Genomic DNA, 26,405 nt, shown 5'->3' with positions numbered 1-26,405 from the left:
AAAAAGGGTGCTCTGCCTTCAATAGAGCAAATCCTTTCCAGAGCTGTTTCCCGCCTTACAAATGTCTGGGGTCGTTTAAATGGCAAAGACTCTTAAAACCAAGGAGTTTGTTCGTCTAGTCAGGACCCTAAAGCAACTGTTTAGTTTGCTTGTACGATCGTGATTCACTCTTGAGTAATTTCAATATATTCATCCCTTCGACTGCGACGAGGATTTTTAAGACGAAGTCTCTACAACCATGAACGTGAACGTCCAAGGGTCCTTGTACTCTTGGATGACAAGACTATTGCAGGATGCATACTCTACTGACTGTGGTACCTCTATCACTGATTATGTCATGCTCCCTTGAAGTTATTAAATAGGATAAACAGATTCTCCGCTTTTTGTTAATGCTTGCTGCTGTGTATTCAACATTCCCAAAATCGGTCATCAACTGGTGGTGTCTACTGGTACTGCTTTTCTAGCTGCAAAAAAAAGGATTCATACTAGAACAAAACAATTAACAGGATTATCTCCATCAGATATTACGTGTGTGTTATTGCTTCCCATAAGGGAAATTCTACAAAATGTTTATTTCAGCACCTACTAACAATAGAGAATGGGCTTGGCTTAACGACAGATCCAACTACGTGGTACCATTTCGATGGCCGGCATGACCTTAGAGGTCGTTAAGCCAAGAAGAAGAAATTGAACAACAACAGAGAATAAAAAAGTAAGACTTTTCATTTCGTTTTCGTTTTATTTTTTGTAGGATTTTTTTGTTGTTTTGCAAATTTTCTTCACATTTTCTTGTTTGTATCGCCCTGCCCGTTCTCTCTTCCTCGCTCTCGTTCACTTGAGTTTTCGTTTCGTTCTTTAAATCGGAATCTGATCAGTCCCCTCTCCCACTTGTGTGTCGCTTCTTAATGCTACGGGAAATTTTTTATCTCCAGTTCGATCCACGATTCATAATTCTTTTTCGAGTTAGCTCCGCGTGTCCTATGGCCGTGTGATCGTGAAACATGTTTTTTTTTTTGTGTCGTCTATTTCGTCACTTTTGTTCACGCGGAATCGGAATAATCCCGCGCTTTCACTTGGCTTTTGTGAATGTGTTTTTCGGTTTGTGTTAACGATATGCTTCGCCAATAACGTTCGACATGATCGTACATTAGAGTTAATTTCTAAAAAAAAAAAAAGAAAAAAACAAGTAAAAAAGTTACAGGTAAAAAGGGAAATGTTTCTCAGCGCACATAATAATTGGAAACTGTCTCAACAAATCGGGTCGCCCTACCTCCCTTCTTCTACCTCCTTCTCTTGCTTCGCACATAACGCACTCTCATAGTTCGCTCACTCAGTCCAGTTCACGTAGTAGTATGTGTATATAATATATATGTATATTATTGATTTAAAAAAAAAGAATCAAAACAGACAAAAACAGTATCCCTTAATAAGGAAAAAAAATGATGGTCAGATCTGTTAGGGTTGGGCAAATCCCACCCGCAGAAGGAAAACATCGTGTCACACACTCCATATTTATGGCAACAAGCAAAGATGATGGTTTAGTAGTGTTTGTAGTAGTTTTGCAGTAGTATTAGTGATAGCAGGAGTAGTAGTAGTAGTAAAAGAAGTAGTAGTAATACTTCTTCCCTTTTGAGTGTGTGTGTGTGTGTGTGTGTATGTTTTTGTTTGTCTTGGAATTTAACATCTTGCTTATCTTCTTTTTCTTCCTTTGTTTTCCTTCCTTACCAGCATAAGTAAATAGTGCTTTTGTTTGTTTTGTTGTATCTTTGTTTTTCTTATTACTTCTGCTCGTTTCTCGTTCTTTTTTTTTGGTTTTTACTTGTGTGTAGATTGATCACTTTTTAATTTTTCACATTTTTTTTGTTTTTTAATGTGTGTTTTTATTGTGTTATGTATGTATTTTTAGTTTGTGAATTTTGTTTGTGTGTGTGTGTTTTTCATAATTCATAAAAATATATACTTTTCTTCTTCAGCTTTTTTTGTTGCTCCTTTTTTCTTTTGTTATGTTCTTTGTGTTATACTTTTACTTTCTTCCGTTTCACGTTATTTATTGGAGGGTTAATAATGCAGGGAATTCTCGTACCGATTGCCCCATTTTGTAAATCGTTCATTAATGCAATCTTGCTTTTACAGCTTTATTCCAGTCATCTGGTTGTGTATATTGTACCATTTGTTATAGTTTTCACTTCACTTGCGTTTTGGCCTTCCTGTATTGAAAAAATCCACCCCATTAGGACAGCAGCAGTTGTAACTGCAGGCCTCCTTAAACTCTTGTTTGCTTTTTGTAATTGCATTAAAAAAAAAAAAAAAAACAATAACAAAAAATGCGCTCCGATCACACACACACTTTTACCATTTTCTCACTCTTAAACTGTTGAGCTCTTGATTTACAGCAATGTAGGCGATTATTGTGGGCTTGTTTTCTCTTGAACTATTGCTGTTTTATATTTGTTTGTGTTCGTTGTTATCCCATAATAAAAGTTTGCCTTTTTACTATCCAAACTGGTGTTCTTTTTTTTAAGCTGCAGATTATTTACGCATTCTTTAGGTATTTCATTTAAACACTTTTAGAACCCAAAAATTAGTCTAAACTCCATTTCTTGTGCTAACGTTCCAAATTTTTGCCTAATTTTTTTTTTACCAAAATTGTTTTAACCGATGTTCTTCATTAGAGAAACAGAAAACTAAAATTCTTTAATGGGTTTTCTTGTGTGTTTGTTTTGCTTTGTTTTCCTTAGTTTTTCACGCGCAACACGCAACCACGTGCATGGTCGTGGTATTACTTTCTTCTCTATTTCTTTTGCATTTGTGTGTGTGTACGTGTTTAGCTGTTGTTGCTGTTTAAATTTCTTCTTTCAGTTCCCGTTTTTGTTTGTGTGTTTAAACCAGTCTTTTGTGTACTTTTTTATGGGTCACTTCCCTAAAAGCAGCAGGCATCCGCCCTTTTCTTTTGCTTCTTCCCTCCGGTGTTTGTGTTTAACCGACAATTGTTCGGGCTTCGTTCAAGAACGCAACCAACAAACACGCTTACTAACAACCGAAGCAAAATAAGCTGTTTGAGGATGAGGAAACAGAAGGTGTTGTTGTTCCACAAGCCATTCGTCTCCTTCACTTTTAATCACTACTATTATTATTATTATCTTCATGTACAGCGCCACCCCTCTAAAGCACGCGAAGAAGGATAATGTTTCTGTCTTTTCTTGTTGATTGTTTGTTAGACAAAGCGCTACAGTGTTCTTAGTACCCTTCCTCTTTTTTCTCGGTTCGGTGCTGCGCGCCACACAAAAAGCGCAACCCTAAAAACCGCGGCGGTGGCACTGCTCCGGACAATCGAACTTATTTAACCCACTTCTCTCATATTCGTTTTATTTTTTTCGTTTATTGCTTCTTATTTTCACGAGTTATTTCAGCACAAGTAGCTGCATTTTTTTAGTGTGAGTTTTTGTTTTTGTTTGCTTTGAGTTTCTATAAGCTTTTCCAAAACGCATCACCAACACAGGGTTGCACACAGGGATTTGTTTTTCTTAACACTAAATTTGCAGTTTTGTGAAGGAAAATCAATCATAAAGATTAATGTTTTGAAGAGCATAAGAGGAAAAGTAAACTTAAAAACAAAGTTAAAGACAATTTGTGTGTATGTGTGTGAGTGTGGAGACCTTTTCTCCATAGAAAGCCAAATATTTCGAAGACGATCTCCTGTCTTGAGATGATAGGAGTCATATTTAGGCAACGTTTTAAGCAGCAGAAGCTCCTTTTACTGTATTATTGGTAGGCATAGAAAACCCAATTCTAAACATGTAGCAACATTTTGGAACAACATATTCCACCAAAAAAAAAAAAGAGAGATCACATGATGATCGGACACTGTTCCATACGCTTGAGTTTTACAGCAACATGAAGCATTTGTTGGACGACTACTATCGGTACTGCTGCTAGAGTAGTTCCATCTGACTATAATGAACCAATAACCAAACTACCTTTCCATAAGCCTTCCCTGCCCACTAAAACTCAACCATATCTTTTCCTTCAACTTTAATAGCCAACGCCAATCACAAGTTTGGAACGCTTTGCTTTACAAGTACCTAACAGTGCAAGCTTTTTCCATTATAAAAATGTCATCTACGTACACAAATTTCTCCTGTTATGAGTGGCATCTGGCTGACTCAGAAGTGGATTTAGACAGTAGGTGACCAAAAGATCTCTTTTGGCGCTCAAGGAACCTCAACTATTCCAGAAATCTCTTTGGAACTTCTCGTAGTCGAAAAGCCTCTACATCCAAAGGCCCATACCATCTGCTCAGAGTTATTTCCACCACTTCTGGACATCAAATTATGCACACACACACACCCTTCTACTACAACTACAATCCCACTCTCTTTTTGGTTATAATTTGCTTTCCTTCGGCGGTAACCTACATCCGCAAGTTAGACACTTTCTTTACATCTCTCATTTATTCCTTTCTTTGTATGGTTTTGCTTGCATTTTGCTATCCGATCTGATTATTTTCGTTGTTATTCGTTCTCACACTTACGTACTCGCGTAAACGAAGGTTTGTGGTGACACGCAGTGTAAACGCGACACACGCATCAGTGTAACTCACGAAGTGCGTTACCAATAGCACTCATCAATAACACTCAGAACTCAATAACATTAGTTAGATAAGTAATATCTAATCTTGACCAGGCGCATCGCCTCTTACGTTATAAATATATATATATATATATATATATATATATATATATATATATATATATATATATATATATATATATATATATATATATATATATTAATATATATATATCAAACGTTTATTATATGGGTAATACCCCCATAGGTTCGTGGTTGTGTTGTGCCTTCTTTAAAAATCGGCCAGATCATGCAGTATGATCGATAACGTCCATTACAAATGCCAATTTATTGGGGATCATCTTCGAAACTTGCATCGTGTCCACAAAAGTACGCGAAGGTGACAGTGGAGCTAAATAAGTCGAACAAAACGAGTACCGTATTGGAAAAAATACATTAAAAAGTAAAAACAAAAAAAAATATTTGATTTCAAACCGCGCGACGCATGGTTTCCAACATACAAAATACTAATCTCTTAGGCAATCTACTACTAGCGTACAGGTTTCGACAGTTTGGATGTTTTACTTGCGTTTGTTTGCGTTTTCATGGAACTGGATTGCCGCCCAATAAACCTAAAAGTTTTTAAACCATGCCGAATAATAAGAAATTCGCTAACCGCCCCCCGCACCAAGAGGAGGATCAAGTTGCTTTAGCTGCTCCACCGAAAGCAGTTTCCAAGCCCAACCGAGATGCCAACCGCCCGGATGCCTTCAGAAAGAAGAAGTCCGAGAAGACTTCAGCAGTGGCAAAGAAAGCCGTCTACGAACACTTATACTTCGGATTCCAGAATTTAACCGACGCTCTCTCATCGCTTCAAGTTGCTGTATCGCCTAGGACCTTTATCCTGCCGGTTACTACTCGTGGCGTCGGATTCATCGTCTGAGCCATCACCGCTCGTCTCGCTCGGCTTAACATCCGTCAACTTGAACCAGTACCCTTGGCCGCGGCGTTGTATCGTGTGTCTCTTGAAGCCAGGATTGGAATCAGGCTTCTCCCAGTTTGATGTACCTTATGACCAAGTTAGAAAACTTGGAGAGTTAGGTGCTATCTTCAGCCCGATTGTGAATTATCTTTCATCGCTTGGACGATTCACAGCGTTTAACACACGCTTCCTACCTCGAGTTCCAGCCCAAATAACCAATGAAGCAGGAATCAACCAGCATCATCCGTGTCTCGTTACTTTCAGTAACTTAAGACAAACGGTTGTTTCACTGAGTAGCACGAACACCCCGGACGCCGTCAGGGATTACTTCTACAACTACAATCCCATTCCTACTGCTGAGTGGACACGTCCTCGTGTCCGCAACGCTGAAGGTGAGGTTGAAGGAAACTGGTGCCTAAATAACCCGGACGCCATAATTCCAGCAGAATACAGTTTGACCCAGCTACAAAATGATATCGATCTGATTATGGATGCAATTCACATCGTCGGTAGAAAATACTCAAAATATATAACTACCGAAAACGTCAGTTATGCTGCGAATGGAAGCCCAACTTTGCTAGGTAATAAAAAGAGGGGCGGCTCGGTGGTGTTGGCGACACCGGTCTTCAAACCGGGGTTCAAATCCCATCCGGACCGTCCTCCCTTAGTGAGGATTGACTAACCTCACTACGTGGTATTCATTCAAGCAATACGGTCAGGCCGTCCTAACGAAAAAAAAAATGTTTTACTTCGAGAGTGTTACTCCATGTGTGGGTGTGTCTGTATACGTGCGTTAAAAAAAAAACGACCACAACCTCGTACGGCTTAAGGATCACTTCTACCATGTGAGAAAGAAAATTCTACCACTTATCCTCCTCGAATCAGCTTATGTGTTTTTGCCAACGCTTACACACTATTTGCCCTATTCCAACATACCAACAGCCTCATTCCTCAAACTTTCGGTTCGCGGGAAGAATTTTGTTTTCGAAATCTTTCCAATACTACATAAATACTTCTCAAACCAATCTCAATGTTTTACAAAGCTTGCCAATAAAAGTAAACTAAAAAGAAAGGAAAAGTCCACATGGGGTATGTATTTTCCCATATTCACAAAAAAAAGTTACTCGTAATCGCAATAATATTCCTGAAACTTTTAACATCTTTTCCTTCTCACTGCGCACATCATAATACGTGCGATCCACACGTTAAACGTTCGAGACATTTTGTTGCTTTAGTTCAATGTCCAAAAAAAAGGTAGTACTAGCTGAAAATTAAAGACACTGAAACTTCTCATTCCTTTCACATGTAAAAAAAAAAACATTAAAAATAAAAACTGGTATAGAAATAGCAAAATCCATCGATCCAATTCGATTTTAACATTAACAAAAACACAAACTGTATGTACAGGTGACGATCAGAGGTTTGGCCATCATAACCACGATCATCGCTCTGTTTACAATATTCTTCACAACTTTATCGCTCCATAATCTCTTAAATTCTTGTTCCCTTCTAAACATATTCTTTAGAGGTAAATAGTGACTACTACTGCACCGAGCACAGAATGCGGGTTGTTGTGGGTTAATTTACAATAAACAAGATGATCAAGACTAAAGGCAATCTCTTCCTTAGAAGAAATGACACAAGAAAAAAAATGAAAGCTTTCCAAGCGGGAAAAATGTTTAAAAAATAAAGCATGCAGACAAAATAGTACTCTTTTTGCATGCATTTTAACTCCGTACAAAAAAAAAAAAGTTTCACATCGAATAAGTAGTTGGATTTCTAGTCCACGTATCAGTGTGAGGTCATTCCAAAAAGAAAACAAAAGAAAAAATAAGATAGCGAGACGAAACTGTTGGTTGTGTGGCGTGTGGCGCCCGCCCCTTTTAACCACTCTGGGTGGTAACGGTAGTAAGCGTTGGAGTTCCTGTCGAACCATTCCTACGCGGATAGTACGTATAGTAAGGTCCTGCGGCACTATGATGGTTGCTGATGGTGGCAAACATTGGACCAGCATCCTCATCACTGCTCGCTAGCAGCTGCTCAGGTGAAGATAGTGGTGATCCTTGCTCCTGATGCTGCTGCTGCTGCAACTGCCGGTTGGTGGTACAATCTTTCCCAGCTAGCCCACCAGACCCAATGCCGATCGCAACAGGCAGACAGAGACTGCGCGACTTCAGCGATAGGCGGCGCTGCATTAGCAAGCTTTCGTTCGGTGGCGATAGGCCAACCGGCAGTCCATCGCTCAATGCCAGTTCGGCAATGATGCCAGGACCACCGGTCAGTGTTGCCATCGTGGTGGTGGTTACATTACCGTTGGTGATGATGCTGTTGCCACTGTGACTGCTAGTGTTGCTGCTGGTGCTGCTGCTATAGACGCCTTCGTCGATGCTATCGATCGCGTCCCGTTGGAGTTGCTGCTTCTGCTGCTCCTGCTCCTCTACTACTGCTGCATTACGATGAGGTATCAGATGGAACGGTGGTGGTTGTTGGTCCAGCAGCATCACCATCTCGGCCTCTTCCGCCTCGTCGTCCATTGCTGACTGCTGCGAACCGGTGGAGTTCAGGTTCAACCCTTCAAACCCACCAACCATCATCGACTGGTATCCGTTGTTGCGCGTTTCCCGTTTGAGAGCGCTCAGGATTGTGGTCGAGTTAGAATGATAAAGCTTATATCTATTCATAGTATTTGTAGTTGAATCACAGTTAACATTACTCCTACTTTGCTGCTGATGCTGTTGCTGTTGCTGTTGTTTTTGCGGTGGAGACGCCCGCAGCATTGGTTGTGTTGATGGCGGCATCTGCTGCTGCTGCTGCTGCCGACCAATACTAGCGCGCCGTGGCTCATTAACGCCGTTCGAACGAGCGATCCCACCGTCGATTGCATCAACCGAACTTTGTGAGGGACGCCACTTTCCACCGAAAGATGGCGATGCTGAAGAATGGCGTTGATGATTTTGGTACTGCTGCTGCTGCTGCGGATGATGATGGTGTACCACCACCGAATTATATGGCAACGATTTATGCTGCTGCTGTTGGCCACCACCATAGTGATGGTTATTACCGTAGCCATTGTAATGGTTGCCGGTGCCATTCGGATAGAAATGGTTCGAGCTATTGTTGTTGTAGTGATGGTGCCCGTGCTGATGATGGTGATGGTGGTACTGACCAGGATGGCTACTATTGCCACCATTCATCCTCACCGGATGATGACTACCATTTCCTCCTCCGCTACTACTAACGTTGCTAGTATTATTACTAATATTATTATTGGTTCCTCCACGATTGTACTGATGGTGATTATTAAAGTTAATCGGATTGCTGCTGTTGCTGCTGCTCATCTTTCCATTACCGTTGGTGTAACGATAGCCTTCCAACACCTCATCCGGGGCAACGTAAGGGGATGAAGATGGCGGTTGCTGCTGCTGGGGGACACGCCAGGACGAATTCATTGAAGCAGACGAACCATGATTAGTTTGATGATGGTTGTAAGGGTGTCTTGATTCAAACGACTCGCCTCGCTGGTTGCGCCCATACCGTGCAGTGACACTTCCATTGCTGTAGTGATGGTTGTTGTGGTAATGACCACCATTACCACCACCATGCGACAAGGCGTGATAATTATGATGTCCACCATTTTGTTGTCTATAGGACGACGACGCGGCCGGCGGATGCGAATGGTGATTGTTGTGATGGTGATGGTAGTTGTTGTTATAATGCGAATTGTTGTTGCTCTGGTAATGATGATGATGATTATGATGCTGTTGCTGCGGATGCGAATGGTAGTGACCATTCCGACCACCTTTATAGCTTGTCCCGTACGCCGATGCCACGTGCTTGTAATTGTGCGCATGCTGACTGCGGCTGTTGTTGTCGTACGAGGAAGGACTGCTCTGATGCTGTTGATCCTGAGTTATTGTTCCTCGATATCGCCAATTCGATTCGATCGGAATATCCCAACTTCCAGTGGTTTTTCTTCCTCCTCCGTTGTTGGCGTCCGACTTTGTGTGTATAGGCGATGACGTCGCAGAGGACGTTGCTGGGGCTACAACTACCACGGTCTTTACCGGCCGTGCATCCGATGTCTTAACGCGCAGCGAACCATCATCATCATCATTATTCACTTTCGGTGGATCGGAATTTTGCAATTCTTCGTCAACTGCATGCTTCTCGCACGGCATCTCCTGCCCATCGTTGTTGCTGGTGCTGCCTCCTTCTTCAGCGTGTCCGTTGGTGGTGCTACTGTTAGTGGTGGTGGAAATGGTGGTGAATCCAACATCAGTTCCGGAAGACGTACTACTACTATTATTCACAACTATTTCGATTGTTGCAGCACCAACAACAACGCCGCTATCAGTGCGATTCGTTGGAGCAACGTTCGCAACGGTGGCGGTGGCGTCAACCCCATTCGTTGTCCCGGCGGCGGCGGCTTCGGCGACCGGTACGGCGTTCTGGCTCAATTCGATGGAAACGTTTTGGTAGCTATTACGTTCCTTATCCTCCTTCGGTTTCAGCTCCTCCTCAATCTCGGCTATTTCTTGGGTTGTCTTTTCCCACATTCCCTGCGTTTCATGTGTTGCCTTCAATTTCCCTTCTTCATCATCACAGATTTCATTAGGTTTTTGCGGTTGTTCGCTGCAATAAGTTGTCGATTTGTCAACTACCGGCGGTTTCGTTTCGGCAGGCACTACTACCGGAGCACGCTCCACACTTCCATTGTACGACGGTTGATAGATGTTGGGACGCTCCTTCGTCATGTAGTCGTAGCGCATGGAAAAGTGTTGCATTATGACACGTTTCACTGCCATGGCCGATTCAGCGAAATGGGACAGCTCGAGCGCCGATTGGTTCCTAGTGAGAGAAGAAGAAAAAAAGCGAATCATATTATTAGTAATTGTAGATCCAATCTAAAACCCGCATTATCTCTCACCTTCGAATAACACCCGGCGTCTTCAGGACCCGGCGACGTTGCTTCTCCTTGTTTGCCCTCGTATTAATGCCACCGGCCGAACACTCCGTTTCATCGCTGATACGAATCCACGGATGGTTCAGTACGGCCGTCGCACTTAAACGCTTCGGCGCCTCCTTAACCAACAGTCCCCGGATCAGATCCTTTGCCTCTTCGCTGACATCTTGCCATTCGCTGTCCGGGAAGCAAAACCGCCCTTCTTGGATCGATTCGAACAGCAGCTCCTGACAGGTGCGACAATTTTCGCCCCGATTCCAACCGCAATCCTGCTCACAGTTGCCCGAAAACGGTGGATACCCGCAGAGCAGTATGTACGCGATCACGCCCAGCGACCACAGATCGCATCGTTTGTCGTAGTAGTTCGACTCACCGACGAACAGTTCGACAACTTCCGGTGCCATGAACTCGGCACTGCCGACCTGTGGGGAAAAAAGGATAAAGAAGAATGTAAAAATCGATTCTATTGTACATAACCCAGTGCCAGTTTTTCATTGGACAGAATATTGAATTCCACCTTGATCATAAAATTTATCATGAAAATAGTTTGAATATCCGGAATTCTATTTTATAGACTATGTTCGAATGAAGTACAATCTAGCTTTCAGTGTTGTCAGTGAGAACACATGTAGAAATTTTGTTTAAGAGGACCCAACTAACATTTAAGTGATTGGTTGAATAGTACACTCTATAATTTTTATGGCTTACTCAGAACCCCTAATCGTTAAAAGCATTCAGCCATTCCTACAATTAAATTTAAAAACAGCTAAGCTTCCAATATCAAAAAATTGTGTACTAAACCATAATTAATCCTGCCAATTACCGAGTTTATTTACCTTACGATCGGTAACAACAAAGAAACTCCGTCCCTTTCTATTAACCGTTAAAACTATCTCTCCTCGTTATTATCAACTTCCACCAACCTCCTGTGCTGATAGTAGAAGAGAAAGAGCAGGAGAGGTTATTCTGGTGAGCAAACCAGAGCGATTTATTTACAATTCCTACACCTTGAATGGAGGTTTGAAACAGAATGCCTTAAGTAAACAACCACTTCACAAACACTCTTGTGATCGTGCGCTTTCCCATTAGAACACTCTCTCAATACAAAGTATAGCAATGTCACCAAAATCAACGACAAATCTCCGTGGCCACCAGCAGTAGCATCGTCGCCGAGATAAATGTGATAAACGTATACAATAGCAGTTGTTAACTGGAGAGGGAGAAAAACATGTTTACTTTATTATTTATCTTCAGCTTCTTTGCCTGGGCCCCATCCAATCTTATCTCGGCGAATGTCCGTTTCTTACATGCCTAGAATATTCCTGCGTTCCTAAGGAATTAACAGAGAAGCAGATCAATGTATAGTCTGAACAGGTGTTAAATTCACTATTCAATATGCCGCCTTCAGAGCAAACTTTATATCAATGATTGTCTAACTCAGACAGATGAGTGTGATCAAAATATTAAATCCGCAAGTTAGAGATGTATTTAGACATTGAAGCCTTCCAAATTGTCATAGATAATTACCGCGCTCAACAACACGTGCAAATACTTATCAAAATAAAGTGAGGACTCCAGTGCATGGTGTACAAATTTGAGAAGTGTGAGGATTTCGTCTCGATCAGTAGACTCCTTCGGAAAATTATTATAGAAATATTATTTGCCCATACGTCCTGCGAAATAGTTGTTTTGCATGAGAGAATCTTTGCTCACGTCACTACCAAATACTTATCAATTATCGCCTCCTTTTTTGCTTATCGCGATGAGACAGCAATTGCAAATCAGCATCAAACGAAAAGCAATAACACATACCCGGGTGGTATCAGGCTTTTTATCTTTTACCTTCACACGCTTAGAAGCTACACTTAAATACACGATAGCTACGTTTGTGTCCAATTTAATTTGGCTCACAATCGTAGATTGCGGAACAAGACACAAAATGCAAAAAAAGAAATCGTACCCTACAGGACAGTGCGCACCCGACTGTCCGACTGGTTGAGGGCTACCACCAAAGAAGGAGCGGGGGTTTATGGTACGATTGTTGACCCATAAAATGAAAATATAGACACAAGCCGACCAACAACAACAACACAAGGTAACTTTAGTCATCTCTTATCACCTCTACACGCTGCCCCTTGAGGTAGGAGAGGCAAAACGATCAAGGCTTATGGCGAAAAAAAACACACTTCTCAGTGATAAGTGAATCTGAAAACAACAACAACCAGACGTGCCCATCCCCCATCTCCCTGCCCAACTCCCAACTTCGCAGGCTTCACACTTACCGGTGTTAAAAGCTGCGGCGTGGCCGTCGGCGATGAGATGTTGGTGGTGAAATTAATCCCGGAGCCGAGATCGAAATCGCAGATCTTGATCGGGCACAGCTTGTCCGTGCACACGCACAGAATGTTCTCCGGCTTCAGGTCCCGGTGGGCGATACCCTTCTTGTGCAGAAAGTCCAGCCCGGACGCGATCTCCTTGATGATCTGGGCCGCATCGTACTCGGAAAAGCACACATTCTCCTGGATGCGCGTCAACAGCGGACCACCGTTGATCTTTTCGAACACTAGATAGAACTTATCTTCATCTTCGAAAAATTCTAACAGCTGCAAGATGTTCGGATGGCCCTGACAATGGTGGAACGTTTCCACCTCGCGAAAGACGCGGGCGCGCGCGTGCCCCGGAATTTTGTCGATAATCTTCACCGCGTACTCCAGCTCGGTGTAGATGTTGATGCATGTCTGGACCGAGGCGTACGCACCTTCGCCGAGCACCTCGCCGGTCAGCTTGTACAGCTCTGCCGGGAAGAAAAGAGATGAAAGTGGATATGCAAAGGTTAAATGCTTATTGGATATACCGTGGATCTATTGTTATTGAAGCGCATGATTAAAGATCGCCAAACGGTGTTGCCGTTCATAAGTATCATAGTATATAGGTATAGAAGTAAGTAGACGCACTGCACCGCACATGCAAGCAAACAACCCCTAGCTGGCCGTGAATGGGGTGGTTGGCCGGTTAGTAGGGCAATATGGCGTTACGAGTAGTAGTAGTAGTATGCCGTCACACACGAAGACGAGCAAGCGAGCCCGTTTTGCGGATAACGAATTCTTCTCGCTTGGAGCGGCGCTAAGGGTGGCGTATGGCGATTCACCGCCAATCCGATCTTAAACGGATGCGCACACCTTTTAACGCAACGCACGGAGGAGGGAGCAATAGTTTAGCAGTAAACGTGCGCACCGGTGCATATATGTGTGTGCTAGAACGCGACCACATACCGAGAGGGCTTCAACTTACCTTGAAAACACGACGACTGCATCGATGAACTGGCGCGTTTCTTTCGGCGCCGCTTGCGCTTCATCTCCTCCTTGTGCCGGTTAAAGTCGGCCTGCCGCTCGGCTTCGGACAGCATGCGTGCCTCGGTGGACTCGTTGCCGGACACCTCCTCGCTGCTATACCGTGCGACATCGGGTTTGCGTGTTGGATCTAATGTGAGCCAAAGAAGAAAAAAAAAAGAATAGGATAATGGGGAGATTAACTACCACTCTTTAGCACTAATCGATTACTCGGCTCGATGATGATAGCTAACAATGAACAGCACACTAAAAAAAATCGTCGAACAATTATCTCATCAATTACTATAAAATGAAAGTGATAATGAAGAACTTGACGCACCGTAACAGCTTAACATTCTGTAATTATGAAGCTTTAAGTGTATTTCCCAGCAATCGGCGCAAATCATGTGAGGTTTTGCAGCAGAGTGGTTTTTGGAGCATGGTTGCTTGGTGTTATTTACTGTTTTGAATTCTAAGCGCTTTTAAGTACTATAAAGAATAAGGATTAAACGGCATCATAAGGCGAATTTTATTCTGTGCGCTAATCTGTTACAGTTAGTTAGAATGACAATGGCCATTATCGCACGCCAGGTGAAGGAATCCACCATGATTTTTTTCATTAAAGGCAGACGGGTTTCGGTGGTGTCTCTTAGGTTAGGAAGGGTCAGCCGAGATTAAATTATAGAAACTACACTGTCCAAATTCTTTTAATCAATGATTTTATGACGTACACAGCCAATGGTTTCTATTCTCTTCGTGAGATACTGATACGTGATCGCTCCTTTGAAGTCGTCCAAAACTTGCTCTAGTACGAATCATCATTAAAGGACGAATGTATGAATCCGTTTTTCCGCAATGAGGACTTTTAATATCTAGTAAGCCATACGACAGTTGGCTATTCCTAGTAGAACGTTCGCCGAGACGAAGATGAATGAACGAAGGTGTATTGGAATTGTATAGAACAGTGATCTCAATTTTTTTTTATGTATAATGGGGAAGTTGATAGTCTGTCGAATGTTCTCACAATCCAGGAACGATCCGATCCTGTCGTGTGAAGACCGGGGCCGGTATCGTCTTATCAACGGGTCTTACTATTGTGCAATTCATTAGAATGCCAAGACTCTAGTGTGCTGGCCGTGATCAAGTGAATGATATCGGAGTACTTGAGTCGTAAAATATTTCTCGACTTTAGACTATATAATGGATCGGCAGTTGACGGTGCTCGATTGTGAGCAGATCTACAGTTCGTAGTTTCGCAGATTTGTGGCTCAAATCAACAGACTGAATCTCTTTTGCTTTGATCCTCGAATATAGATAAAAAGAAAATTAACGTACCAGAATCTATGGTTTCATCTAGCCAAGCAATTCGATTAGCTCGTCATTCCGAAGCAATTAACCACTTACCAAAGTAAGGCGACGACGTCACTCACATAATCGTCATCGTAAAACACCATAAAACGCACACTCAGTACGAGTAACGTTTCTTTTTCCGGATTTGATTACTCAGCTATGGGAGCTGCCGCGACGAAGATCATCGTCCGCATCGAACAGTGGCAATATATTTTCTGATGAAACATCAGCACAAAGTATCACGTGGGTGTAAGTAAAAAGGAGATGATAATGCGGAACTTTTTTTCCGACCAAAAGAATGCGTCTCCATTACCGGCAAGACCGAATTGCTACTTCCTTTGCAGTTCGTTCCTTTCCCTTGTTGTTACACTAGATAGGATCCTCGTTGGCACGCTGGTGTAAAAAAGATGCGCGATCAACAAGGAAGATATATCGGTCGAGTTATTTATGCACCGTTGTCGAGTGTTCTTCTCTCACTCTCTCTCTCTCTCGATTGGGGTTAACTTATATTGCTACAGCCGCGACATAGAGTGCAACAACAAAAACGTGCTACAAATATATTTGGCCACATCAACAACACACAACAACCCTCCCTCTGTCCGGTCCTTATCTTTCACTTCTTCCGTGGGTGGGTGAGGGTGAGATACAGTGATCAGATAGGTGAGACGTCATTTCAGTAATCTTTTTCGTATTGTTTCTCCTGTTGTTCATTAATGTTTTCCTCACTCTGCGGCATTCAAGAAATACATTTTCCACCGTTATCTTTAAACCGAAACGATTGGTGAACGACGACGATTCAGCCAATGAACAACACACAACCCCTTTCCGTTGTCGAAGGTCGTTGTTACGCTCTTGTTGTGTGTTTGGCCGTCCGTTTTTTTTTTTTTATTATTATTTTGGGGAGTGAGTCGTCCAACCTCATGCAAAAGTACACATCGTGTTTTTTCCGTTGCAAGAAGAATTATTACGATGGGCGATGTGGCGATCCGGCCGCCTTATGTCTCCTGTGATGCCGGTAAGCAAAGCTTATTGAGCAACAACACACAATGTAGGGTAATGCGTAATGCGATTCGATTAAAAGTTCCCCATCTTTCTAGACAGGGATGTCCAAAATGGTCGATAGGAAAACCGGGATCTTTGGCTCTATAGCATTAGGAAGGCTTGGGCTGCCATTGATGAGATTTTTTTTGCATAGTATACCCGCACCTGGATAGTCAGGCCTCAAGACGAAGATCGACGCCACTAGAACTGGACCGAAAGATTAATTTTCAATTCTTATTGCTTCATTTGCCGGTAAGTCCTCTCCGAGATACATCCGGATATCCCCATAAAGGCCCGTGAGCTGTATTGCCCATTGTGTATTGCTAGATTATTGCCGACTAAAACTTCTTGATGTCTTTCTCCAAACATTCGCCGACTAGCAACGAGGGTATGCCGGATTGACCTTGAATTAGTCCGGAACACGTGTTCCACAATGGAAACCGAAAACACTCTTACTTTCATTATTTTCTACACACGAATAACTATTTTTACGAACTAAAAGACGCACCCCGTGTGTGTTATGGAGGGTGGGACATCTTTTTTAAGGGTAAAAATGCATAACGGAGTGAGCTGGAGTGTGGGAAAGGGGAAAAGATTGACAAATCGTAAAGAAAAACAACAAACAACGTGCCGGAAGTACAGGGTGGTCAGCGTTTACACCATCAAAGTAGACATTTTGTTCTTTGTTATTGTTGCATTTTGACGTTTTTTTTAGATGGAAACGTTTTTCCGTCGAGTAGGTTGGAAAGAGGGAAGAAAATCAACCATCCGTCACTGATTATTTCGAATGATACCCATCCCCGAATGGTCAACGACGACATGACACACCCGGCATGTGTTTTTGTAAAATTCGGCAAGAAACGGCAGATACGCAAAAGAATGACATTCACAACACCGGAAAGTGGTGTGGCCGTAGGGTTTGGGGAGGGAGTGCGTGGAGACGCACGTGGAAGACGTGGAGAGTGTTGGGTTGAACAGGGATGGGAAAGAAATAATCCGAGGAGCATGGCAAGTTTGTTCCTACGATTGCGACGGACGAAGAAAGAATATCAAAGCGACGATTCAATTATTAACGCCGGTTGGTTGCTTGGACCGCCGTCACTAGCCGCCATTTGACCGCACACACGAGAGTCGAAGGAAAACATCGTGGCAAAACCTATTGCGTGTTAAATTTGGCGATTCGACGATGATGATGATGATGTTTGCGAGCACGTCGCACACCGTCACACGCCGTGCACTAACACATCCATACACTCTGTGTGTTCTCTCATAACAGTAGAACGCTGGTGTATGCGTGTGTACACTCGGCGGCATAGCGAACGTCGAACCGTGCGGTGGTGTGTTTGTAAACTCGCATAACTCTCCCAACCGACGTTCGCCCATTCACCCGGATCGTACCATATTTACCCCGCGGCCAACCACGACCTCTTCACAACTCCTCCACACCATCCCATCTTTCTTTCCAATTCCGTTCAACATTCTTCTTCATCACAAAAACACCCTATACTGCGCGATGACACAGAGAGAGAAAGAGAGAGAGAGAGAGGCGGTGTGCGTAGCTGCTACGTGAGCGCAGGCAGCTGCATTGGCAAATGTGTGCGTCGCTCGCGATCGTACATACACGCACACCAGCAGATACAGTACGCGCGACAAATGACGACCGCGGGGTGCTGTGACGTTGACTACACGGCACCCGTACACTACACACAAGCAATCGCTGGCAGATGTTGGGTACTGAATACATGCAGCAGCACACACACACACTACTACACTGACAAAGAAGAGTTATAGTTCACACAACAGAGATGCGTAAAGAAGGAACACACCAGTGTGTGTGAGTGTGTTGGTGAGGAAAGAGCGAAACGGAAAATCGTCATCCCGCTCCGTGAGTAAAGAGGACCGAGTGAGAAAAACAGGCCACCAGCAACCAAAAACAGGAACAACAAAAAAAAGTGCATACGTGCGCACCGAAACGCAATTCTAGCCCAACGGTTTCGGGTTGTTGTTTTTGTTGGTCGGATACCCTCCCTGGGGCACATTTTCACAGCAAGAAAATTGTCCCTTTTTCCGAATGCCGTTGATCCTTCATTTTTCGATCGCTTGAAAACCGTGGCAAATAACCGTCGTATGTGTAATTGGCTCGTTGTTTTAAGTCGCGGGGTTGAAGTGTGTACAGCAGCGCACACACACACACACACATCATGTTTCCATTCGACAGTGTCACACAGCCTCCTCCGTCGATCTAATTCGATTCGATGACGAATGAAATCGAGGAATCCTAGTTTTCCTAGCGTTTTTTAAACTCTCATGAAAAAGGGCCAACTTTACTGTGACTGTCTTTTTCTTATCTTCTTTGCTAATCTGTGTCCTCCTTATGCGCTTTCATTGACCTCGTGTAATCTCGCTGCATGATGTACTTGCAACAAGTAGTCTTGTAAAAAATAAACATTTGAAAAATTTATTTATCCCTGACAGGAACTCATTTTTGTACAATGTTTACAGTGGCTCTTTTAGAACGAAGAAGCTGCGAATTGTCCAGCCAGTTTCCCTGTATATGCTTGTGTTTCGATATTTACTTCCCTGTACTGTGTTGTACTATGAATTAGGGTTTTTGCATGCAAAGCCGGGTCCTGTAACCCATATCACGGGGAATAGTAAAAAACGGATGGACGAAAACGATGGAAATATATTCCAGAATGTCGTTCGAAAGTCGAATACAAATCAAGTGGCCAACTGGGACTTGCCTCCGTATAAAAAAAACATGTTCTTTCCGCTCTACAGCACGATGAGAGCTTCTACAGCAGTCTATGTATATGTGAACACACACCATCGCACACTTTGATGGTGTGCGGAGTTCGTCTTTCTTATGATCTGTGTATGTGATCACTCGCACGGCTCTTTCTCCTCTGCTGCCACTTTTTTTCTTCTCTTGATATGTGGTTGAAGAAAAGAAGTCAACGTCTAAACAAGGCTCCCCGTTTTTTATATGTATATCGCGCAATGACAGCAAGTGTCCTTGCTCCTTTGGACACCCGTGTTTTCATCCTTGCCGGGGATAACTGTGGGTTCCGTGTTGTCTTGCCAGAACCCGAAAAATGCCGGTTAGCACCCGCGTACTACTGCGCAACATCATGTTTTTGCTGCTACCCGCGTTCATCGCGTCACGTAGACATGAAAAAATAGGGAAAAACTAAAAACATACACTCACCGGAATTTACGTCGCAACTCTCCTCCACAATGCGTTCAACCATGGTGATGCTGCGGATGCTAGTGTAGCTCTGCTGTGGTTGCTACGGTCGCCGGAAGTCGCCGAATGTACTCCCTTTCCGAATTGGTTTGGCCAACGTTTGGCCACGCAACGGTGCAGATCGCTGCTGGCGGAACACGCTGGGCGCTCCACTATACCGACACACACACTCTCTGGTGATGCGCCACCTCGGGAACCGTCGATGCAAAACCGACGATGGTTCGAGGCTGGTGGACACGCGGTGAGAGGGGTTTTGGGAGGATCGACTAGATCTCTCGCTGGTGAAGCGTGTCAGGCCAACTTTATCAACGCACGTACGCACACGCACACATGTACGCGCGCTTCAGTACTGCTCAGCTGTGGCTGTGCGTTTCTTTAAAAACAGCGAGATGGCGCCGCTGGTGGTGGATGATGATGGAAAAGGTTCTGCTGCTACGACGTGATAATACTGCCCACCACCCGTGAGAAAAAGGCTCAGTTAACGGTAGCAAGGGAGTGGCAAACGGTTGCAACGGTGGGAGGGGCGCGGGATTCGAGTTCGATCGTCTGCTCCTCCTTCCAACTTGCGGGTCAATGGCTCGGTTCGGGTGGGAGGACAGCCTGGTTTGACATCCACCGGTTCGGAATATCGGACACAAAATCGCACACACGCACGCAACGCACAAACACGCTAATCCCGAATAAGCAAAAAACACGCTGGCGCAAGGTCGGCTGGCAAATTTTTCACTCCGAAACGGGAATGGATACGTCGTCGTCGCTGCTCCGGGAGTGTACGGTGATGAAAATGGTGTTTCAAATAAACGCTGTACAGCGGACACACAGGCCGATTTTGCTTTCCTCTGACTAGCTAGCTACCCATCACGATCCATCACTTACAAAAGCAAAACCAAAACAAAGCAAGCAGCTCGAGTTGCTACTGCCAGGAAGCGTACGGTGTCAGCCGACGCGTTTGACAGTTCGGCACAATCGTCTCGGCAGGTGGGGATTGAAGGACAAAATTAAGCTCTCGAGGTGGAAATCAATCTGAGATTTGGGAAATATTGTTTTCGTGGTGAGCAGTTTAGTTGGTGGATATTCAAATGAATTCACAGTATATTGTTCGCTAGTGGCAAACTCACCTGGTAGAAGGCAAAGTTAGAACTATTCATTGATTGTCTGTCAAAAAATCTCAAAATTGTGAATTCAGATTTTTCTCCGTTGCCCGTGTAGGTAGCTTGTATATGTGCTAGGTTCTCAAAAAGCGTTTTTAAAGCGAGACAATTTCACAAATATTCATGAGAACCTCAGATTTTGATTTTGAAATCTTTCGTGGCTAGCGGCCTTTTAATTAAATTATTTTACGAAATAAAATTAAAAAACAAAACAAATCCAAAAATTTAATTGAATTTTACAGGGCCAAAACTAATAAAGAATAGATTATCGACAGGATTAGCTAAGACTACCACATGAAAATATTATGAAATGTACAAAAATAGAGCAGTTCTGTGCCTTCCAAGGTTCCTATAGTATTGCATAGTATTTTCACCAAGCGTGGAGCTGCTTTCAAAACGTCACCTTTTGTTTAGAGACAATTGTCAAAGCGCAGATGACAACAAATTGAACACACAAATAGCACGCAGTGGCAGTCTGATTAGCAAAGGGTCGTAGTGTATCGCAAAACATTCAGTTCCATAGATTTCGTTTCCGTTTAGGCTGAAATCATGTCGGCATTCAAAAGTAACGCGTTTGTGCTCTTTACGCTTGTTACGGTGCGTGTTCAATCCGCTCTGTGGTCCATCATTTCCGATTGTGATGAAACGTTCAACTACTGGGAGCCGTTGCACTATCTGCTGAAGGGTAGCGGATTTCAAACTTGGGAGTACAGTCCGGAGTTTGCCCTACGGTCGTACAGCTATCTGTGGCTGCATGCTTTACCGGCCAACATTGTTAGCCTGCTGGTGGATAATGGTGTTGTGATTTTCTACGCAGTACGGTGCATGTTGGCTGTAGTGTGTGCCTGGCTTGAGTATCGTCTGTACAAGTAAGATTCATTGATAGAGCTGCATCCCTTTCCGGAAGCATAATTGCGTCATTTGTTTGTCTCTTTTTATGCGATGTGGATAGGGTTTTAGGACGGAAATGTGGTGGTGGCGTTTGCAATCTGTGGCTATTTTTCCAACTAGTAAATGCCGGAATGTTCATATCGAGCGCTGCTCTGTTGCCAAGCAGTTTCTCGTTGTATATTACCCTAGCAACGATTGCGGCATGGTTGAACGGTGATGCAAAGACGGCAATTGCTGTAACGGCGTTTTCCGGCTTGATTGGTACGTAGTACATGATTCACCTCATCAAAATGCGATGACGAACCGCTGAAATATTTATTTCTTACATAATTTATTCCTCCAGGATGGCCTTTCGCAGTAATTGTGGCGATTCCGTTTGCGCTAGAGCAACTGTTTTGGAAAAAGCAGATTGTGAATTTCATGAAAAATGCACTGCTTTACGGGTGTCTGTTTGGCATTCCAATTGTACTGATCGACAGTCTGTACTTTGGCACTTTCACGGTGGCTGCATTGAACATAATCCGCTACAACGTATTCACCTCCCATGGCCCCGATCTGTACGGAGTGGAACCGGTGATGTTTTATGCGAAAAACCTGTTCCTCAACCATAACATAACCCTGGTACTCAGTGTGTCCTATCCAGTGGTGGTAGTGGCAGCGGCAGTGCTTGGTGTAAGGAACACCAAAAATCGCCTCTCACCAATGCAAGGGCTGTGGCTGATGTCACCGCTATATCTGTGGTTGTTGGTGTTTGTCGTTCAGCCTCACAAAGAAGAACGGTAAGTAAAGGGAAGAAGAAGTTCACGTTAAATCTTTACTTGTATCACATCTTATTTCTCACTTTAGCTTCCTTTTCCCTGTGTATCCATTCTTCGCGCTTGGCACTGCACTGCTGCTGGATCAAACGTTCTCCCATATGAAACGTGCGTTCGGTCAACCCAGGTCCACATGGGCAAACCGTACAATGGGTTTTGTCGTCCTAGGGACTGCATTCGCCTTAGGATTCTCACGTATGTGTGCAAATTTAAGCAATTACCGAGCGCCGCTGCTGATTCTAAACGAACTGCCGGGAACAAATCAGGAAACGAACATTTGCTACGCTAAAGAATGGTACCGCTTCCCTGGAAGCTTTTTCCTTCCACCCAACTACCGCGCACGCTTCGTAGAGTCCAGTTTCACCGGAATGCTGCCCGCCTACTATGAGGAAACTGAAAATGGTACCCAAATCGTGCACGACTACTTCAATGATCAGAACAAGGGACATCCACATATGCTGTTTGAGTTGAACCGATGCGATTATCTGGTAGATTTTGATACTGGCGCTTTGTACGATGAGAAAAACAAGGAACCAAACTATTCCGCTGACAGGGAAACATGGGCAATTGTTGAGAGTATACCATTTCTGAATGCGGCCAGATCGGATTTGTTCGCTAGGTCTTATTACTTGCCAATATTTACAGATCCATACAAAGTGTACGGGAAGTATAACTTGTTGCAGCGTAAAAAGGTTGACTAATCTCTGCGGGAAAGATTTCTTCCCTTTTTAAGATACCACGGTATATTTTTTATGATTATTCAAAGTTTGAAAGTTAAAAGTAAATGTAAAGAATAGAATTAAGTTTTAAAATGAAATGAAAAGTGTGAAGAGCTTATATTGTGTACGCTTACTGGCGATCTCTATTGAAGAAAGTCAAGCGTGAAATCTTCCTCTAGTTTGTAACGCGTCTAGAAGAGTTAAGCATACCAAAAATGAGGGGCCTACAATTGGAATCCGATTGAAAAATAAAGAAAAAAAGGAAATATAGGTAGAAAGCATTTTGCTTAAGAAAATTTCAACCTGTGAGAGTAACAGTCAATTTGTAATTTGTTTTTGCAAATTTGCATCGCTATTGAACTCAGTATATACTTCCAGGTTCGCAGATCGAAAGAAAAAAAAATTGCGCAAATCTTCCAGACATTTGAAATACAGCCCTACTGAACGATCCAAAACTGTATCACCAAGGCCAACGGCGAAATTAACCAGTTCACAACTATAGAATCTTGAAATACAAGAGCAAATAACAATCCCCACAAGCGATGAGTTGCATCTCGTGTGCAACAAAAAATGCACACCACTGACAGTTCGACAGTCCGTTTGTGTTTTTCTCTCTCGTCAGGCCGTTTTTGTGTACACGGAAGGATGCACCGTGGAAAAGCTTCATGAGATGCATGTTCCGAGAAAAACAACAAACCCTCACCTACATTTGCTGGTCACCACGCCCGTTGTTGCGCTGTGCAGACGGATCTAGATCCAGTGACAAACAGTCGTTGGTGTTGTTTACCGTAGTGATTAGCCACACGCACCGAACCCCTCACCGTCAGTGTTTTATCTCACATCCAAGTCCTACGGTAGCATCATTACTCAACTGCGCGCGCGACCGTTCCACCGGGAGGGAAACAGCATAGAGTTGTAGGGCAAACTAATCAAACTTCAATCTTAATCTCGCAACCAGGTGAGTGTATGTATGTGAAGATAAAGAACAGTCCCTAAATAGCACTCGTATGCCACGCGGTATGGACAACAGCAGCCATCAACCACAACCATTCGGAACAGCAGCGCGAGTTCGAAAGGATGTGTGCATAGATAGGACCACATTTATTTGTACAAGTACAAGCACTTATTTTGTGCGAAATGTTTTCCCTAACTCTTCTAGTCTTGTTCATCTTTTCGGTGTACGTACGGTGTATGGGTAAACGTGTTGCACCTTATGATCGAGTGTGCTAACCTCGTCTGACGGTCTGATTTTTTGTTTGTTTCTTTTTTGCAGCATTATGTCGAACTACCGTCCTCGAGGAGCGATTGCCAAAGTATTTTTTGACCGTATTCACAACGATGATGTTATACAGCAGATCGATATGACCACGGTAAGCCTTGATGGAACACACGTTAGGGGACAAGGGCAGCAAGAGTGATAGCTTTGATTTATTCGAACCATACTCGAGATAAAAAGCTTATCTTCCTTGGACAAACACGATCAGTCACGTACGTCTTACGACGATCGATGAAGGGCGGCTTACTGTCTTACTGGTTTCCTGGAATGCATTAACAAATCTCAAATTGTGTTGCACCCGCTCTTGTACCTCTTTGCAGTGGTATACCATGGGGAAATTGCCTCGCAAATATGGAAGCCTTTACCGTCACCTTAACGGACCGGACGAGCTTACACTCGAGTGGTTGGAACGGTCGAAAAAAACGTCCGGTCGGATTTGGTTGCAGCTGTGCCACGAAGTAGCTAAACTCTTCCTCAACATGTTCATGACCCAGACCGATATCAATGGTTTCCTGAAGCGTGGGTCCATGTTCATCCTGTCCGAGCTGCAGTTTGACGAGTTTCTTACGGCCGGTGGCTTTTTTCAGCATCGCGAAAGGCAATCAGCGGTAGGAGAGGACACACTACAAGAAGTAGACGGAGTGAGAATTGATTGAAAACATATTATTGCTTCTTCTGTATTCTGCAGCTTAACGTTTGCGACATTGGTGCCGGTGATGGAGAGGTCACGTTACGTTTGGTGCGCACCTTGCAACAGAAGCGCAGCTGGCAGGTTACGACGTACGCAACAGAATCTAGCTGGACGATGAGGAATCGGTTGAATGAGAAGAGTTTCATGTAAGGCGTGCACTACGATGATGTTCATGTCCGCAAACTACATGATGAATTTTCTTCTCTCCATATTTACAGTGTGCTGGAAACTCTGAACCAAATTCACCAGGCGGATCTCATCGTATGTTTTAACGTGCTCGATCGATGCTTCGATCCGCATCTTATGCTAAGTGATATATACGAATCGTTAGATCAGACGGGATTTGCGCTGATAGCGCTGGTGTTGCCATACAGTCACTATGTGGAGAAAAGTGAGTACATTTATTACCCCGCAATTCCATTCTGTTCAAGCTATATGCACATGTGTAGTACATAAAGTGAACAAAAACGTTGGATAGTTTCCCTCTTTATTTTTTGTCCAAAGACGGACAATTAGAATTCAACGATTTTAATTAAGATGTTCGCCATTGATTGATATTTGCAAATCTGTCTTCATTTATGCCTCGAGACACTTGCTGCAGAATCTGGGTTATCGGGTTTATGCTTCTCACTATGACTTGATGTATTAGTTCTCCATGTTGTCCTGTAACAAAATAAATTTTCAAACGGACGTCTGCATTAGTTGAAAAGCTTCTCCCACAATATCATCCGTTATCGATCCTTGAGCCCGGGAAACTTTCAATATTTCCCGCTTTATTTACTTGCCTATTCTGGAGATAATGTGTCTCCTACTTGTATGTGGTTGTCATAACGTCGTTATGCGGCAATATTTCAGATTCCAGCCATCTGCCGTTAAGGACACTGCTAGAACCGTGGCCCCCGGAGAAGCGGCTCACAGTGGAGGAGGAATTAGAAATGTTCTTCGATGTGCTGCAGGCGGTAGGATTCAAAATACGGAGCTGGACCAAAGCGCCCTACCTGTGCGAAGGTGACCTGCGCCAGTCATTCTACTGGCTAACTGACTACGTTGTACTGTGTTCAAAATAAATGTGCAATCATTCCAGTTAAACATAAAAAGAATTATATTAAAATTCAGCTATCGCATTGATTGCACAAAACTTTGTTATATTATACGCTGATGATATCACTACACTATGAATATATGAATATAACAAAACTTGACGATCAGTCCATCAGTCCTTGTTCAATAGAAACTCTTAAGCCACCCAAAGAGACATTTAAGCCACCAAAATGATTTACTAGACATTTCATCAGCAACTTTTGAATGCACTTTGCCAGAGATTCAGATTACTAGAGAACTGAACTATCTCTAAATTGAATTGAGACTTCACACACTGATA

General features: G+C 43.4%; 3 protein-coding genes across 4 annotated transcripts; 2 read left to right on the top strand and 1 right to left on the bottom strand.

The window, feature by feature from the left end:
• Window positions 1-7,434: 7,434 nt before the first annotated feature.
• On the bottom strand, window positions 7,435-19,508 carry LOC126556730 (uncharacterized). Its single transcript, XM_050212198.1, has 5 exons — window positions 19,443-19,508; window positions 13,806-13,994; window positions 12,797-13,308; window positions 10,479-10,936; window positions 7,435-10,399 (listed from the first exon to the last, which is right to left on the bottom strand). Exons 1-5 carry the CDS (start codon window positions 19,483-19,485, stop codon window positions 7,435-7,437), a joined length of 4,167 nt encoding a protein of 1,388 aa, XP_050068155.1. The 5' UTR covers window positions 19,486-19,508.
• Window positions 19,509-21,177: 1,669 nt separating this feature from the next.
• Window positions 21,178-23,039, top strand: LOC126559812 (alpha-1,2-mannosyltransferase ALG9). The gene is made up of 4 exons (XM_050215984.1): window positions 21,178-21,501; window positions 21,585-21,784; window positions 21,867-22,302; window positions 22,370-23,039. The coding sequence occupies exons 1-4, from the start codon at window positions 21,182-21,184 to the stop codon at window positions 23,037-23,039; spliced, it is 1,626 nt and encodes a 541-aa protein (XP_050071941.1). The 5' UTR covers window positions 21,178-21,181.
• A 920-nt stretch (window positions 23,040-23,959) lies between these two features.
• On the top strand, window positions 23,960-26,124 carry LOC126558576 (protein-L-histidine N-pros-methyltransferase). Of its 2 annotated transcripts, none has more exons than XM_050214612.1 (6): window positions 23,960-24,015; window positions 24,331-24,427; window positions 24,654-24,941; window positions 25,022-25,170; window positions 25,243-25,415; window positions 25,880-26,124. In XM_050214612.1, exons 2-6 carry the CDS (start codon window positions 24,335-24,337, stop codon window positions 26,089-26,091), a joined length of 915 nt encoding a protein of 304 aa, XP_050070569.1. In that variant the 5' UTR covers window positions 23,960-24,015; window positions 24,331-24,334; the 3' UTR covers window positions 26,092-26,124. The 2 variants fall into 2 exon arrangements, with proteins under 2 accessions (XP_050070569.1, XP_050070568.1); XM_050214611.1 differs by lacking the exon at window positions 23,960-24,015 and adding an exon at window positions 24,192-24,235.
• Window positions 26,125-26,405: the final 281 nt, after the last annotated feature.

The sequence above is a fragment of the Anopheles maculipalpis genome, chromosome 2RL, assembly GCF_943734695.1.
Source record: "Anopheles maculipalpis chromosome 2RL, idAnoMacuDA_375_x, whole genome shotgun sequence".
NCBI lineage: Eukaryota > Metazoa > Arthropoda > Insecta > Diptera > Culicidae > Anopheles > Anopheles maculipalpis.
This window is presented reverse-complemented; position numbering and strand designations above follow the sequence as displayed.

Bases quoted from the DNA above. Each gene is read 5' to 3' on its own strand.
- LOC126556730 (XM_050212198.1), bottom strand. From the start codon at position 19,485: ATGGTTGAACGCATTGTGGAGGAGAGTTGCGACGTAAATTCCG. The intron at 13,309-13,805 runs GTAAGTTGAAGC...TCTTCCCGGCAG, and splicing joins GCAGTCGTCGTGTTTTCAAG to AGCTGTACAAGCTGACCGGC. The intron at 10,937-12,796 runs GTAAGTGTGAAG...TTTTCCCCACAG, and splicing joins CGCCGCAGCTTTTAACACCG to GTCGGCAGTGCCGAGTTCAT.
- LOC126559812 (XM_050215984.1), top strand. From the start codon at position 21,182: ATGTCGGCATTCAAAAGTAACGCGTTTGTGCTCTTTACGCTTGTTACG. The intron at 21,785-21,866 runs GTACGTAGTACA...TTATTCCTCCAG, and splicing joins GGCGTTTTCCGGCTTGATTG to GATGGCCTTTCGCAGTAATT. The intron at 22,303-22,369 runs GTAAGTAAAGGG...TTCTCACTTTAG, and splicing joins CAGCCTCACAAAGAAGAACG to CTTCCTTTTCCCTGTGTATC.
- LOC126558576 (XM_050214611.1), top strand. From the start codon at position 24,195: ATGTTTTCCCTAACTCTTCTAGTCTTGTTCATCTTTTCGGT. The intron at 24,236-24,330 runs GTACGTACGGTG...TCTTTTTTGCAG, and splicing joins GTCTTGTTCATCTTTTCGGT to CATTATGTCGAACTACCGTC. The intron at 24,428-24,653 runs GTAAGCCTTGAT...ACCTCTTTGCAG, and splicing joins AGCAGATCGATATGACCACG to TGGTATACCATGGGGAAATT.